The sequence below is a fragment of the Akebia trifoliata genome, chromosome 15 (assembly GCF_017979445.1).
Source record: "Akebia trifoliata isolate Shusen 1 chromosome 15, ASM1797944v1, whole genome shotgun sequence".
NCBI lineage: Eukaryota > Viridiplantae > Streptophyta > Magnoliopsida > Ranunculales > Lardizabalaceae > Akebia > Akebia trifoliata.
In genome coordinates, this window is record NC_141389.1 from 26362120 (window position 1) to 26378170 (window position 16051).

The window sequence follows — 16051 nt, forward strand, 5'->3', positions numbered from 1 at the left end:
CATAGCACCTGAAGCAACACATGAATCCCATGTCGTACAATTGGGAGCAAAACGGGGAAATGGCCATACCTTGACATATGTACGTTACATATATTTACCCGTATAATAAGAATATATCTAATCTTTTATTTATTTATTTATTTTTAGTTTGCCATTCAGTTTTGATATTAGAATAAGGGAACTAAAACCATTGAAATGTCTTGGATCATGAAATTTCTAAATGGCAGATTCCAAAATTATCTTCCAAGCAATGAAAGGTATCTTTAGTCCCTAGGGTCATTGTTCTTTCTTGCCAATAAATCTTCTTCCATCCCAAGATCCTCTGCTTTGCCTTCTCTACAATACAAATTAAGCAAAACCATTAATAAATTTTAGAACCACCATCTTTGAAAATGAAAAAATTTCGTCCAAAAACATGTCAAATTCATATAAAACTCAAAGATTCCTATGTTTTACTGGTTTTTATTTATTTATTTATAGAATTTGTGGAAGGCCAAAATATGTAATGTGCCTCGAGATTCTCCGTGATCTGAGTTCTTTGAGCATCAGAGGTGCACTTAAGAAAACACTCTGATGCCCTATCTTTCTGACCCATTTCCCCATTATTATAAGTTTTAAAGCAATTAGCCCACTACTTCTCATAATAACTGTCCCATGATTTTAGCCCCCCTATCATGCCAATAATTTTACACAATTCTATAACTACCACACGATTGGTGGTATTATTTTATAATCATCTAGAGTAGCTTGTGGTTCGACTCTAGGGAGAGTTGTAATTCAATGCCGACTCGTGACTCTAATTTTTATAGCACGTATCTCAAGGTGACATGTGTAATTATGTTAAAGATATTGATTTATTAAACAATCCCCCAAAAGAAAAAAGAAGAAAAAAAAAAAAAAAAGAGCATCCCCTGTATTTTATTTTCTTTGCTAAAGACAATGCAATAATTACAAATGAGTTCAATCTTAATTAAGCTCAAACGTGACTGAAGTTCGAGTTCGGTAAGATATTAAAGGGTGAATTAGAAAACCCTCTAGTGCTGTCCTTTGGGTGAAAATCCAAACCCTTTTTCGCTTTTCAAGAAGAGTGCAAAATATTTTTGGGTTCGCCATTAACAAAGAATAGAGTGCTACCTTTCCATTTCAGATCATTGTATTCTGGGAGGCGTCACCTACGAACCGTTGGCACCAGAGTAGGGGCAAAATCTATATTAAGGAGATCACGTTCAACATGTAACCTTGATCTCAATTTATTTCTATAAATCGATAAGTTCTTTTTAATTTTCTCTATTTCTTAATTCTTTCTTTCCTAATATTTAATTTGGATTTGACTTACCTTCTCATTCAATTCTGTATTTGATTTATTTTCTAATAAAACTGTGCTCCACCCAACAACAAGTTACCTATAACTCAACCCATCTATCTTACCCCTTCAAATAAATAAGAAACTTCAGCTAAAGCTGATGGTCTATAATTTGTTCAAACTAGAAAAAACTAAAAGAAAGTTCGAAGGTAGCAAACTTTACAATATTTTGGTTGAACTCATGCTTATGTTCTACTCGAGTCTCTCATAGAATCCATTTTGTTCTTATTTACTACACTAAAAAGACCAATTGTACATTAATTACAAATGGGATTCAGTCCTAATTCAGTTTGAATGCAACTAATGTAATTCGAGTTCGATCACAACTAAACCCAACTCTCTGACCCTTTAAAAAAAAAAAAACAAGAAACTTCAGCTAAAGCTAATGGTCTATATAATTTATTCAAAGTAGAGAAACTGAAAGGAAGTTCAAAGGTTGGAAAATTTTTACAGGCTTATGCACTAAACAAGAGTTACTTGGTAGTGAGATATTCTTCGACTACATCATCTGAAACAGATCGCCTACTGACACAATTATGTTGATGATTCTCCTTTTCTTTCACCCATTTTCTCAGCTTTTGAAGTAATTTTGGTTTTTTATGGCTAATAGTCCTTATGGCCATACAAGAGTCACCATGATCGGTAACAGTTGACGAACTATCTGAATCATATTCTATGTTGTGATCTCTCTTTTCATCTTTTACTTCATATTCTAGTTCTACTTGATCTCCCTTTTGTACCTCTTCATCATGTTTTTGTTGCTCTTTGTACTTCAATACCTCATGCCTTAAGCACGCGTTGATCCATCGTAAATAAACCAATTCCTTGACCTCGGCAGCCCTATCCTCCATTGTAGTCTCTTCGACTTCAATCTGCAAAATTAAAATCTCAAATCAGCATTGGATTTCAATTATGGTCTACCTAAGAGGACCCTTAGATTTTTTTAAAATAAAGATTTAAACCTTTGATGTCAATGAAGCAGAGGTTTCTCCCAACTCTAGTTTCTCAACTAATTCTCTCTTCTCTTCCTCCAGTTGATTTACAACACCTTTAAGTTCCACAATTTCCTTCTCTAATTCCTTCATCATTTGTTCCCTCCTTTCCTTCTCTTCGTTAATTCTTGAAATCTCAGCTTCTCTAGCTCGCAACATCAATGTTTGTCGACAAAGAACACGAGAACGCTCTTTGTTTTTTCTCAAAAGCTTATTTACCTTCTCTTGGAGAACCCCATTCTCAAATATCTCAACCTCAAGTTTCTCTACAACTCTTAAGTATTCAACTACCATTGTTTCCATGGACTCAACAGTCAAACCCAAGAATTCGACATGCGCTATTTCAAATTCTAACATGTTTTGAAGCTCACCAAGAGCCAATTCCCGCTCTTTCAAGACACAACAACGAAGAACCCGTGCCCGTTCCTTGTCTTGAAAAGCACTTACCTTGCTCTTTAGGCCTAATATCTCTTCTTCTAAATTGGATCTCTCTTGAATTCTCAAACTTACTAACGAATCTGTGATTTGGGTACGTCCTTCTTCCTCTTCGTCTTCTTTACAAGGTAGAGATGTCGAATTGAGATCATGAGAGCTCTCTTGATCATCAAACTCTTCTTGAGAATCAGTGTCTTCTTTACAAGGTAGAGATGTTGAATTGAGATCATGAGAGCTCTCTTGATCATCAAACTCTTCTTGAGAACCAGTTTCGATGAGACAGACTTGATCTTCTGGTGGTGTACTTTTATTATGTGACTTTCTTCTAGTTGTGATCATGGAATAAATGAAACCAGTTAAAGAAAGAGCTAAAGGAATACCAGCTTTGAGAAGGATGGGCTTCATCAGCTCTGCTTTCCTTCCATTGTTCTCCATATGGAGGATTTGTTTTTTTGCAGTTTGGGTTGTTTTGATGAACAACAATTCACTAATAAAAAGTTGAGATTATTAAATTAATTCAATAATATAAAGCCAAGGTGAATTGAAATCTTTGTGTTATCTTTATCTTTGGCTTTCCTTTGTTTAGAGAAAAGTGCTCACGTTGCTTTTTGCCTACTCTATAGCCCCTATGCTTTTTATTCTTTCCCACTCTCTATGGTGGTGGGAATTTGATTCTTTTTTTTTTCTTCCCTTTAAACCATGGTGTCAAAAACAGGATTTTGGGATTGACTCTGCAGCTGCCCAGTCCCTTTAACCAGCCAAGTCAATCGTAAACTGATTACATTGATCGAACAAAAATCGATTAAGTGTTCTAAATCTTGGAAGTAATCTAATTTTTCCAATTAACGAAGTCTTTTTTTATTATTTATGGTATCAACACTCAGATTTTACCAAGTTAGTCAGCATCGTTGTAAAATTCTTTCCCACTCGGTAAGTAAAAATAACGTTAGTGAAATCAGTAAGTTGAGTGAAGCCATGCCTGATTAATGTTTAGGGTTGGATTTAGGCATGGGTGATACCGAGGAGCTTACTCCCTCTAAGAAATCAGAAAATCCTGAAACTTCTAACCCTACCGAAAGTGATTTATAGAAATTTCTCGGGAAAAATCAGGCTTCAACTCATGTCCAAGTGGATCCGACAAACCCATGTAAAAAAAAAAAAGTGAAGTCAAATATCCTTCACCAAACATCAAAATCTTAACAAATAGAATTACAAAAAATAAATAAGTAAAAGGAAAGAAAACATATCTTACTTCTCTACATTTAATTATTTGCCATTTACACAGTTTCTTGGTGACGCGCGACGTGAACATTGCATGGACAAAGCCAAATGAAAATGCAAGGAAACCAATCAAAAGATGATGCTGCTAGCATGACAATAAAATGGCCAGTTGGCCACACAAACACAAGGGAGATGAGGAGATGACAGTAGCGCTTACAAATTATTTGGTATCACAAGTATTTGATCAGAGACCAAGCAACAAGAGCGAGAATCACAATTCCAATGACTGCTAGCATCATACACATGCAGGAGCAACCACCCTTGGTGCGCTTGTTCAGAATCGCCAATCTCTTGTGCACCCGCTGCATCCACACCATAACAACAAAAATATTTTAATATAATATAACTCGTAAAATCGTACGTTATAAGATTGTATCAAACTACAATTTTGATTTCTTTCAATTAATTAAGGGATCATAAATGTGTCATTAAAAAAAATAGTATGAGTAACCTGTAATCGGGAGTCTGTTGAGTCCACATGTTGGTCCAAGGAATCCTGCATGGTGAGGGTAGCAACGTAAAATTCAGGAGTGCAGTATAGATTTCCGAAACAAGGAAATAAAGAAGAAGAACCACAAGACAAGCCAATGGAAGTCATACAATGAGTCTAGTATGCAGATTGAGTTCCTCATTGACAGCCAATGCAATATGTTTTGTACTTAATACCGTCTCCTCCAATTTCTCAAGGTCCTCATCTTGTTCTGTTTATTATATAGACACACACATCAGGAAAGCCTAAACAAGTAGGAAAATAAAAAGAAGGCAATTTTCTTTAAAATCACAATAAAGCACATGCCTTTCATAACTTGTCGTTGAAAACCAACAAGACCAGAGTTGTCCAACCCGGTGGTTCTACTCATGACATCAGCCGGCTTAATATCTTGTCCAAGCAAGCTGTTTCTATTGCCAAAGTTGGACATGTTCAGAGTGGAGGCCATTTGGTTGGCTTTCGATCTCAAATTTGCAATCATGTCCTGTCGTCGATGCTTCTCCTTCTCTGTTCTGCATATTACAATGAAAAACGGCATATCTAAACATCTGGAAAGGATCATATAGGTCCTACAAGTAACTTTCCATAGTAAACATGGGTGTACAGGTACAAAGTTTAGATTAAGAGACTATTAACAAAACAAACCAAGTAGGACGTTTATAGCCCTCTCAAGAAATGTTGGGTCATATCTTCAGTCAGAGAATATATCTTTCTATCTTTTCTTACTATGTTGTTTTCGGCCTCCCTCTGCCCTATTAAATCCATGGCTCGACTTGCAAATAAGGCAGTCCTTACTGCTGGTATTATTGGTATCGCGAATTTTCTTCGTTTTAGTTCCTATTGGAGCCACCCATCCATCTCAACAGTCTCATTTCTGTTAGTCTCATTCCATGGATGTGTTTCTTGACTGCCAAACATAAAGCATGGCCGGTCTAATTGTTGTCTTGTTAACTTTTCCTTTTGGTTTAATTGGTTGGTACATATCAACTACATAAAACAACAAAAGCACTCCCCCACTTTATCTATCACGCACTAATTATAGGGGTCACAAACTCATTAATCTCTCCATCATTGTGGATAATTGAACAGAAATAATGGAAGTAGTCTCTTTGGCTTATGACCAGCTTATCAACCTCAATTATCCCTAAGATTTTCCTTACTAAAGAGTTACATTGCATATATTCTATTTCAGTCCTACTTATCTTAAAAACCTTAACTAGTTACACTTAAATTTTAGTTTAGTATTCAGCTCCTCTCTAGTTTCATCAATCAACACTACATCTTGTAATATACAACACGGGACCTCTCCTTGAATTTAAGAAGTTAAATTCAAGACTGATCCGTGGTGCAAACCAATTATAATTTGAATCCATGGTGCAAACCAATAATAATTTGAATCACCATTGTCCGGCTCATAGCAAGCAAAATTCCTGGTGTGCACATCTGGAGCCCTCATCAATAGGCTTGGGAGGTGGGACCCATATGCATTGAAAAAGGGAATATATAGGAAAAGGCCTAGCTTTTTGAGCTGGCAATTTTTGTTCCAGAAAAACTTCTGCTAAGTACGTCAACACTTGAAGTTCACCAAACATCTTAAGAGAAAACAGGAATGCCATAGAATAGAACTGTTTATATCATCACCTCACCTTTCCATACAGCAACAAAACAGAAGATAATACCCAATATAGTTAGAAAAACATTACCAACACAATTAGAATCCAATGAGAATCTACAAGGAACTAACCATAGATAAAATAGCTGATATTGATGTACATACCATGACTTGAACTTCAAATCTTTTAGTTGAAGTGATGAAGTTGCTTCCAGTAAAGCAACCCAGTGATTGTATCATAGATAAAATTGGAATATTATTAAATTATGCAATCTTAAATGAACTAATAAAACTCAAGTTTACGCTCTTACAGTGGCTGCTTACTAGGAAGCTTTGACAAAAGAGACTGCAAGCTATCAAGTCTGGTCCCTAATATGGTAATCTTCCTTCGAATTGCAGATAAATGACGTTGAGTATCTGGTCCAGACGAAGGCAAGGAACCCCTTTCAGAAATCATGGCACTGATATCATCAGCAAGCTTGTTAGCTTCATTGAATTCCGTCATCCATGAGTCGGAAGAACGCGCCATGGCAGCTGCAAATTAACCAAATATAATAATATAATTAGAAAGTTTTGGCATACATTAATTATAAATGATCAGCTTGGATGCATTTGAACATTAACCATAATATCATGAAAGAAATATAAAAGAAAAATAATATAAAAAAGAACAATTCACATGTGATAAAAAGATCGCCGATAGATATGGAACTGAGGAAAAAACATGGCTCACAAGATGTATAATTTCAAGTAGGAATAGACAGTATTCATGCACATACAGAAATGACATTTTTATTGAGTGACACCTATAGGATATCTTTCACATCAATCTGCTGCTCTGTATGGTTCTCAGACCCTAAAAATTTCTTAAAATAGTTGCAAGGTTAAATATCCTTTCAATTGTCCTGTAAACCTTAATTGTGAAACAGTTTTACTCAAGGTCCCCACCCCAACAAAGCCCCAAAATCTCTATCCTACCCCAAATATCCCCTTCGCTCTATCACCAGCTATTGCCACTATCCTACCAGCATAGACACAGAACTTGTGAATTAAATCAACTTTATATTATCACATGTTTAACCATATGTTTATACTAATAGGATCTCTAAATAAAGAAAATTAATTTTCTTATTCATATCTAAGCATACAAAGCAATTACTTCCCGTATTATTGTATTTGGATAATTTCTAGATACCCCCTTGTTCCACATTTTAAAGAAGATGGTCCAAGGAACCAAGAATACTCCATATTGAAGTCATACATGGATAAAAATCTAAGATGAATCTTCCATTTATTAGATGGTAAATGACAAAAAAATTATTTGTAAAAACTTCAAGGCTAGAGGAAAAGCACAACGGCCAGAACCTGAGAACAAATGGGATAACATATAATTAGCACAACAGTTCTCATAATATAATATGTTACTGTGTCATAATATAACATATCTAAACTAACATCATTAATGCCGTTCCTCGTGCAATTGAGGTACTATCTAGAGCCATATGTATTTGGACATTTTCATATTACCTCAAATCTGCAATCCATGTTCTTCTAAGCCTTCCCCGATGTTCCTTCCTAGACCTTTCAACATGTAAATATCTCATTTTCAAAGATTTCATAGTATATCTTTGTTGTTGTAAATAAGCAAACTATCCCAATTAATTCTATAACATTTTATCACCTAGTGGGCCCATTCATAATTCCCTCGGATGCATTCAAACTCAGTGTTATCTTTCCTAGTATTTCCACTAATCCATCTCAACATCCTCATCTCACTTTCGCAAAGTCGAACATAATGTTTCTTGATTGCTCAACATTCTTCTTCAAAAGCATCGGTGTTCTTTTCATACAATAATATTTATTTCTTTTTTGATCGATAATCGTACAATAATATTTGCCCGGAGCATAAACAATGGGTGTTAGTCAAGCATTTAGAAAGCACATCTCCAATTGAGCCACTTAGTTCTAATTGTATGGGCAACCTTCCTCAACCGTTCCCTCATTATGGAAATCTAAACAAGATAGCCGAAATAATCACTCTAAGGTATCTTCTCGCCATCAATCTTAACCACGGCCTTATCTCTACACGTGCACTTGTCAAGTCTCTATAAAACTTATCAAATACTCTTTAATTTTAAGCCTTTTAAGTCCAAAACCCTAGTAAAAATAGCATTGAAAAAGCTTTTTTGGCAATTTTCGACTGACATTATTTTTTCATGATTGAATTCCGAAATAGCGAAACTCCGATTCCAACAAAAAAATTCTGCAAATTACATACAAAATGTATAATAATCACAATCAGCTCTCAACCAGGAAACAACAGAAAACAATTTAAAGACTTTAGGCTACACTAAATTCCAAATAATTCTCTGCCAATGTAACAAAAAATTTCTCCAATTACTTAGATAACAAGTAATTGTAACTTAGAACCACATTTTTGGTAATTGAAGCAAAGAATTGTAACAATTCACAAAGAATAACATCTAATGAATCCAATCAGAAAATACCCTAAATTAAAAACCCTAAAAATGAAACAAGAATCTCAATTAACCAACCCAATCCACCAAAACAAAATAGAGAAAAAACCCAAAATCAATCTTGTACCAATCCACCAAAACAGAAAAAAGAAAAAACCCAAAATCAATCTTGTAATGTAGTAATCAAAGATCGCAATTCTTCATCAGATCAAATTGATATTAAATTCAATAATAAAAGATAATCTGATAATTTTACCTCCTTATGGAATCAAGATTGAGGGATAAAAGGGGATCAATCAAGTCGATAAGGTAATCGTTTCGCCCTCTTTAATAAAAGAGAGAGAGAGAGTAGGCGACACGCGGTGGCGACAAATGAGATCGGCAGAGTTTGTCCACCCCTCCTCGTCCAGCTGAGAAAATTATTAAAGTACATAAAGTTCTCTATCCAAACACGGCGTGTTTTGTTCCAGAAAATACACCAAAGCGTGTGTTAACAATACCGCCGTACACGGTAGGTTACATGAGGCGGGAAATGTACGCGCGATACTCGTGTTACCTAACGGCATTATTACCAATATGCATGGTTTTTAAACTCGGTATAACGTCTCGTCTCATCTCATGAAGCTCTGATACCGAGTTGACTCGGACGACACGTCTCAGCTCGTTCGACATTGAGACAATGGTTTTTAACCATTTAAAAAATCTGAAAATTTTTGAAAAAATTCAGAAATAATTCCTATAAAAAAAATGAATCCAAAAAAATATAGAATTAAAAAAAAATCGATTTGATAGTAAAAAAAATTGAGGGTTGAGGTTTTAACTCGTTTGTATCGATTAACTTGGACGAGATTTTCAAAATCTCGTTCGATATGTCTCGTTTAACTCTCGAGTTAAATCATTACTGCATTATCTCATTTGTATCACCCGAGATACTCAAAAATATCGTTCGAGACGACTCACTTATCTCACAATACGATGTCGTCTCATAACACTTTGTGAGTTGGTCTCATTGGACTCTAATACCGAGTTAACTCGGGCAATACATATCGGTCTTGGATGAGTTTAAAAACCATGGCCATGTGTGAGAGTGAAATTACTGACCCAGACATAATAATGGAAAAAAATAAAAAGCCTTCCTAAGTCTCATCCATAGTCAAGAAGATTTCGAGATTCGTAAATCAAGTTCTTGATATTCTTAACAAATCTCAAGTTCTTGTTTTACGCATCTCAAGGCCTTTTAGTAAGTTATTTATTTTATAGCCATTTTTGTATTTACTAAATTTTACATAATGGATATTTTATGTACGAGTTATACTTTGAAAAGAATAATGCTGAAGTGACCTCGATCTCGAATCTCATATCGCACTTCTTGACGTGAAAGTGTATGAGAATCATAGATACTTTTCATCGAAATACGAGTGAAAAAGCATCTATGATTCCTATCCACTTTCACGTTAAGAAGTGTAATATGAGGTTCCAGCTTGAGATCATTCCAAGACAACTCTTTTGAAAATAAGGGTATAAAGGTAAATTTAATTAAATAACTATGTTCTTGTTATAGGTTTAATGGTTTTTAATGGATTTGTAATCAGTTTCCCCTTCGCATATATGCATGTGTTGTGTTCTAGTTTAATATTTGTTGGAGGAAATTATTTAAACAACCATGCATTTTATGAAAATTACTGAATCAACCATTTTTCTTAATATATTAAACGTGAAGACTTTATGACTGAGCATCTATCAATCTGGCATATAACAGTACAATAATATTTATTCAAGTGTATTTAAATTGGTTTTGAACAATTTGATTTGTCCAAGATGAGATGACTCTTGACTCAAGTTCAAGATGGCCCACTAATTGAATGACTCTAAGGTGATATTTGTTTGCGCTATTTTTCAGTGCTTATTGCTGAAAAAAATTAAATTCAGCACTTTTGTCAAAATAGCGCGTTTGTTTACGTGTATTTATTGCTGAAAATAAGTGAAAAAAATTCAGCACTATTTTGATGTTGAAAAAAAGTGCTAAAGCGGTAAGCACTTCGCTTTTTTCAACACGGACAAGTATGCCCTTATTCTTAAAAGGATATTACATCTTATATCCCATGGATAAGTATTTAAACACCCCACAAATTAATAAATCCACACCATAGCTAAATTATTTTATCTTATATAGGTTAAAAGTTTTGGAATGAGTTGATTTTTGGTGAGGATGATCTCTACAATGAGGAGATCATCGTCACAAAAAATTAGCATGTCTTGAAACTTCTAACCCTATCAAAACAAGTTCAAGAACCGTAAATTGTCCATTTTTTTTTTTTTTTTTGAAAACTATTTTTAATGAGTTAGAAGTTTCAAAATAGACTGATTTTTGGTGAGGATGATCTCTAGACCATATAGATTATCCTCACTAAAAATTTTCCCATTCCAGAAACTTTAACCCATATAAAACAAAACAAAAAATGGCTATAGTGTGGATTGCCCTTATTAATTCATAGGGTGCTTTTATAATTACATATCCTTCATTTCCATCGAAAATTATTCATCCAAAATTAAGTTCTTTTAAAGTTGATTTCAAATTTTGGTGACTTGTATGACATTATTATTTTTAATTTGAAATTTGTGGATTTTTATAAATAGAAATTATTATTTATAAATTAAAGATTTGAGTATTATTTATTATTTATAAATAAATTGTATTTTAATTTTATAAGAAATAATATATTTTATTGTGTTTGATAATAAATAAGCATTTGAAACATGTAAACAATGTATAATATGATTGTAAGGGTAAAAAAGACAATTTATCAATTTCAGCAATGTGTAACAAACATGATTCAGCATCTAAACAAACAACTTTTTCAATACTTAAATTCAGCGCTTAATGCTATTCAGCACTTATTTTTTTCAGTTTAACAAACAACACCTAAGTGTAGTACTCAAGCCCGGTCCATGGATAATCATGAGGATGAAGACTTTAAGAAATTTTCAAAAGGGAGTATTGAAAGCTGAGGCCAATCATATTAGGCCGAGTTTTTTTTTGCTTATAGAAGAGTCAATTAGGTTTTCACATAACTCCGGATCAACCAATCGCATGAACCCACTTATATTGAAGGCATTCCTAATTTACAAAACTACCCACATTAGGCTTCATGTGATTAATAAATCAAGATTCTATGAATCACTAGACTTTTCTATTAAGCCTTTATTTCTTTCACAACTAGTGTAGATCCCCACCATTGCATGCCATTAGGGCCTTACCTTTGAATGATGAAGCTGGGTCACTAGTACTTCAAGTCTAGTCAAACTAGTCTTCTTCTCTTTTATGCATTGATGTGATATTTGTCAAACATTATTCAATGCTTAAGTCAGATTCACAGTTCTATATATATGAATCAATCAAAATCTTATACTCACATCTCCTTTATATTTATTCCCCTTAAGAGCCATGCATGCGTAACACCCGAAGCAACACATGGATCCCATGTCGTACAATTGGGAACAGAATGGGAAAATGGCCGTACCCTGACATATGTATGTTACATATATTTACCTGTATAATAAGGATATATCTAATCCTTTATTTATTTATTTATTTTTAGTTTGCCATTCAGTTTTGAGATTAGAATAATGGGACTAAACCATTGAAATGTCTTGGATCATGAAATTTCTAAATGGCAGATTCCAAAATTTTCTTCCAAGCAATGAAAGGTATCTTTAGTACCTAGGGTCATTGTTCTTTCTTGCCAATAAATCTTCTTCCATCCCAAGATCCTCTGCTTTGCCTCCTCTATAATACAAATTAAGCAGAACCATTAATAAATTTTAGAACCATCATCATCTTTGTAAATGAAAAAATTTCGTCCAAAAACATGTCAAATTCATATAAAACTCAAAGATTCCTATGTTTTACTGGTTTTTATTTATTTATTTATAGAATTTGTGGAAGGCCAAAATATGTAATATGCCTCGAGATTCACCGTGATCTGAGTTCTTTGAGCATCAGAGGTGCACTTAAGAAAACACTCTGATGCCCTATCTTTCTGACCCATTTCCCCATTATTATAAGTTTTAAAGCAATTAGCCCATTACTTCTCATAGTCACTGTCCCATGATTTTAGCCCCCTACCATGCCAATAATTTTACACAATTCTATAACTACCACAGGATTGGTGGTATTATTTTACAATCATCTAGAGTGGCTTGTGGTTCGACTCTAGAGAGAGTTGTAACTCAATGCCGACTCCTGACTCTAACTTTTATAGCATGTATCTCAAGGTGACATGTGTAATTATGTTAAAGATATTGATTTATTAAACAATCCCCCAAAAGAAAAAAGAAAAAAAAAAAAAAAAGCATCCCCTGTATTTTTATTTTACTTTTTGCTAAAAAGACAATGCAATAATTACAAATGAGTTCAATCTTAATTAAGCTCAAACGTGACTGAAGTTCGAGTTCGTTAAGATATTAAAGGGTGAATTAGAAAACCCTCTAGTGCTGTCCTTTGGGTGAAAATTCAAACCCTTTTTTGCTTTTTAAGAAGAGTACAAAATATTTTTGGATTCGCCATTAACAAAGAATAGAGTGCTACCTTTCCATTTCAGATCATTGTATTCTGGGAGGCGTCGCCTATGAACCATTGGCACTAGAGAAGAAGGGGCAAAATCTATCTTAAGGAGATCACGTTCAACATGTAACCTTGATCTCAATTTATTTCTATAAATCGATAAGTTCTTTTTAATTTTCTCTATTTCTTAATTCTTTTTTTCCTAATATTTAATTTGGATTTGACTTACCTTCTCATTCAATTCTGTATTTGATTTATTTTCTAATAAAACTGTGCTCCACCCAACAATAAGTTACCTATAACTCAACCCATCTATCTTACCCCTTCAAATAAATAAGAAACTTCAGCTAAAGCTGATGGTCTATAATTTGTTCAAACTAGAAAAAACTAAAAGAAAGTTCGAAGGTAGCAAACTTTACAATATTTTGGTTGAACTCATGCTTATGTTCTACTCGAGTCTCTCATAGAATCCATTTTGTTCTTATTTACTACGCTAAAAAGAACAATTGTACATTAATTACAAATGGGATTCAGTCCTAATTCAGTTCCAATGCAACTAATGTAATTCGAGTTCGATCACAACTAAACCCAACTCTCTGACCCTTTAAAAAAAAAAAAAAACTTCAGCTAAAGCTAATGGTCTGTATAATTTGTTCAAAGTAGAGAAACTGAAAGGAAGTTCAAAGGTTGAAAATTTTTACAAGCTTATGCACTAAACAAGAGTTACTTGGTAGTGAGATATTCTTCGACTACATCATCTGAAACAGATCGCCTACTGACACAATTATGTTGATGATTCTCCTTTTCTTTCACCCATTTTCTCAGCTTTTGAAGTAATTTTGGTTTTTTATGGCTAATAGTCCTTATGGCCATACAAGAGTCACCATGATCGGTAACAGTTGACGAACTATCTGAATCGTATTCTACGTTGTGATCTCTCTTTTCATCTTTCACTTCATATTCTAGTTCTACTTGATCTCCCTTTTGTACCTCTTCATCATGTCTTTCTTGTTCTTTGTACTTCAATACCTCATGTCTTAAGCACGCGTTGATCCATCGTAAATAAACCAATTCCTTGACCTCGGCAGCCCTATCCTCCATTGTCGTCTCTTCAACTTCAATCTGCAAAATTAAAATCTCAAATCAGCATTGGATGTCAATTATGGTCTACTTAAGAGGACCCTTAGATTTTTTTTTTTAATAAAGATTTAAACCTTTGATGTCATTGAAGCAGAGGTTTCTCCCAACTCTAGTTTCTCAACTAATTCTCTCTTCTCTTCCTCCAATTGATTTACAACACCTTTAAGTTCCACAATTTCTTTCTCTAATTCCTTCATCATTTGTTCCCTCCTTTCCTTCTCTTCGTTAATTCTTGAAATCTCAGCTTCTATAGCTCGCAACATCAATGTTTGGCGACAAAGAACACGAGAACGCTCTTTGTTTTTTTTCAAAAGCTTATTTACCTTCTCTTGGAGAACCCCATTCTCAAATATCTCAACCTCAAGTTTCTCTACAACTCTTAAGTATTCAACTACCATAGTTTCCATGGACTCAACAGTCAAACCCAAGAATTCGACATGCGCTATTTCAAATTCTAACATGTTTTGAAGCTCACTAAGAGCCAATTCCCGCTCTTTCAAGACACAACAACGAAGAACCCGTGCCTCAAGCTCCCGTTCCTTGTCTTGAAAAGCACTTACCTTGCTCTTTAGGCCTAATATCTCTTCTTCTAAATTGGGTCTCTCTTGAATTCTCAAACTTACTAATGAATCTGTGATTTGGGTACGTCCTTCTTCCTCTTCGTCTTCTTTACAAGGTAGAGATGTCGAATTGAGATCATGAGAGCTCTCTTGATCATCAAACTCTTCTTGAGAATCAGTGTCTTCTTTACAAGGTAGAGATATCGAATTGAGATCATGAGAGCTCTCTAGATCATCAAACTCTTCTTGAGAACCAGTTTCGATGAGACAGACTTGATCTTCTGGTGGTGTACTTTTATTATGTGACTTTCTTCTAGTTGTGATCATAGAATAAATGAAACCAGTTAAAGAAAGAGCTAAAGGAATACCAGCTTTGAGAAGGATGGGCTTCATCAGCTCTGCTTTCCTTCCATTGTTCTCCATATGGAGGATTTGTTTTTTTGCAGTTTGGGTTGTTTGGATGAACAACAATTCACTAATAAAAAGTTGAGATTATTAAATTAATTCAATAATATAAAGCCAAGGAGAATTGAAATCTTTGTGTTATCTTTATCTTCGGCTTTCCTTTGTTAGAGAAAAGTGCTCACGTTGCTTTTTGCCTACTCCATGGCCCCTACGCTTTTTATTCTTTCCCACTCTCTATGGTGGTGGGAATTTGATTCTTTTTTTTTTCTTCCCTTTAAACCATGGTGTCAAAAACAGGATTTTGGGATTCACTCTGCAGCTGCCCAGTCCCTTTAACCGGCCGAGTCAATCGTAAACTGATTACATTGATCGAACAAAAATCGATTTAGTGTTTTAAATCTTGGAAGTAATCTAATTTTTCCAATTAACGAAGTCTTTTTTTATATTATTTTTGTTCCCGTGAGGGTGGATTTTGAACCCAGGTTTATGGTATCAACACTCAGATTTTACCAAGTTAGTCAGCAACTTTGTAAAATTCTTTCCCACTCGGTAAGTAAAAATAACTTTAGTGAAATCAGTAAGTTGAATGAAGCCATGCCTGATTAATGTTTAGGGTTGGATTTAGGCTTGGGCGATACCGAGGAGCTTACTCCCTCTAAGAAATCAGAAAATCCTGAAACTTCTAACCCTACCGAAAGTGATTTATAGAAATTTCTTGGGAAAAATCAGGCT

The 16051-nt window shown here is 34.3% G+C and overlaps 3 protein-coding genes across 3 annotated transcripts; all 3 read right to left on the bottom strand.

The window, feature by feature from the left end:
• Positions 1-1552: 1552 nt before the first annotated feature.
• On the bottom strand, positions 1553-3225 carry LOC147384863 (protein CHUP1, chloroplastic-like). The gene is made up of 2 exons (XM_086424988.1): positions 2326-3225; positions 1553-2235 (listed from the first exon to the last, which is right to left on the bottom strand). The coding sequence occupies exons 1-2, from the start codon at positions 3223-3225 to the stop codon at positions 1837-1839; spliced, it is 1299 nt and encodes a 432-aa protein (XP_086281114.1). The 3' UTR covers positions 1553-1836.
• A 788-nt stretch (positions 3226-4013) lies between these two features.
• Positions 4014-9171, bottom strand: LOC147384864 (syntaxin-52-like). Its single transcript, XM_086425888.1, has 6 exons — positions 8907-9171; positions 6485-6707; positions 4868-5073; positions 4672-4772; positions 4523-4567; positions 4014-4373 (listed from the first exon to the last, which is right to left on the bottom strand). Exons 2-6 carry the CDS (start codon positions 6700-6702, stop codon positions 4242-4244), a joined length of 702 nt encoding a protein of 233 aa, XP_086282014.1. The 5' UTR covers positions 6703-6707; positions 8907-9171; the 3' UTR covers positions 4014-4241.
• A 4665-nt stretch (positions 9172-13836) lies between these two features.
• Positions 13837-16038, bottom strand: LOC147384865 (protein CHUP1, chloroplastic-like). The gene is made up of 2 exons (XM_086426418.1): positions 14429-16038; positions 13837-14336 (listed from the first exon to the last, which is right to left on the bottom strand). Exons 1-2 carry the CDS (start codon positions 15335-15337, stop codon positions 13938-13940), a joined length of 1308 nt encoding a protein of 435 aa, XP_086282544.1. The 5' UTR covers positions 15338-16038; the 3' UTR covers positions 13837-13937.
• Between the last annotated feature and the right edge of the window lie 13 nt (positions 16039-16051).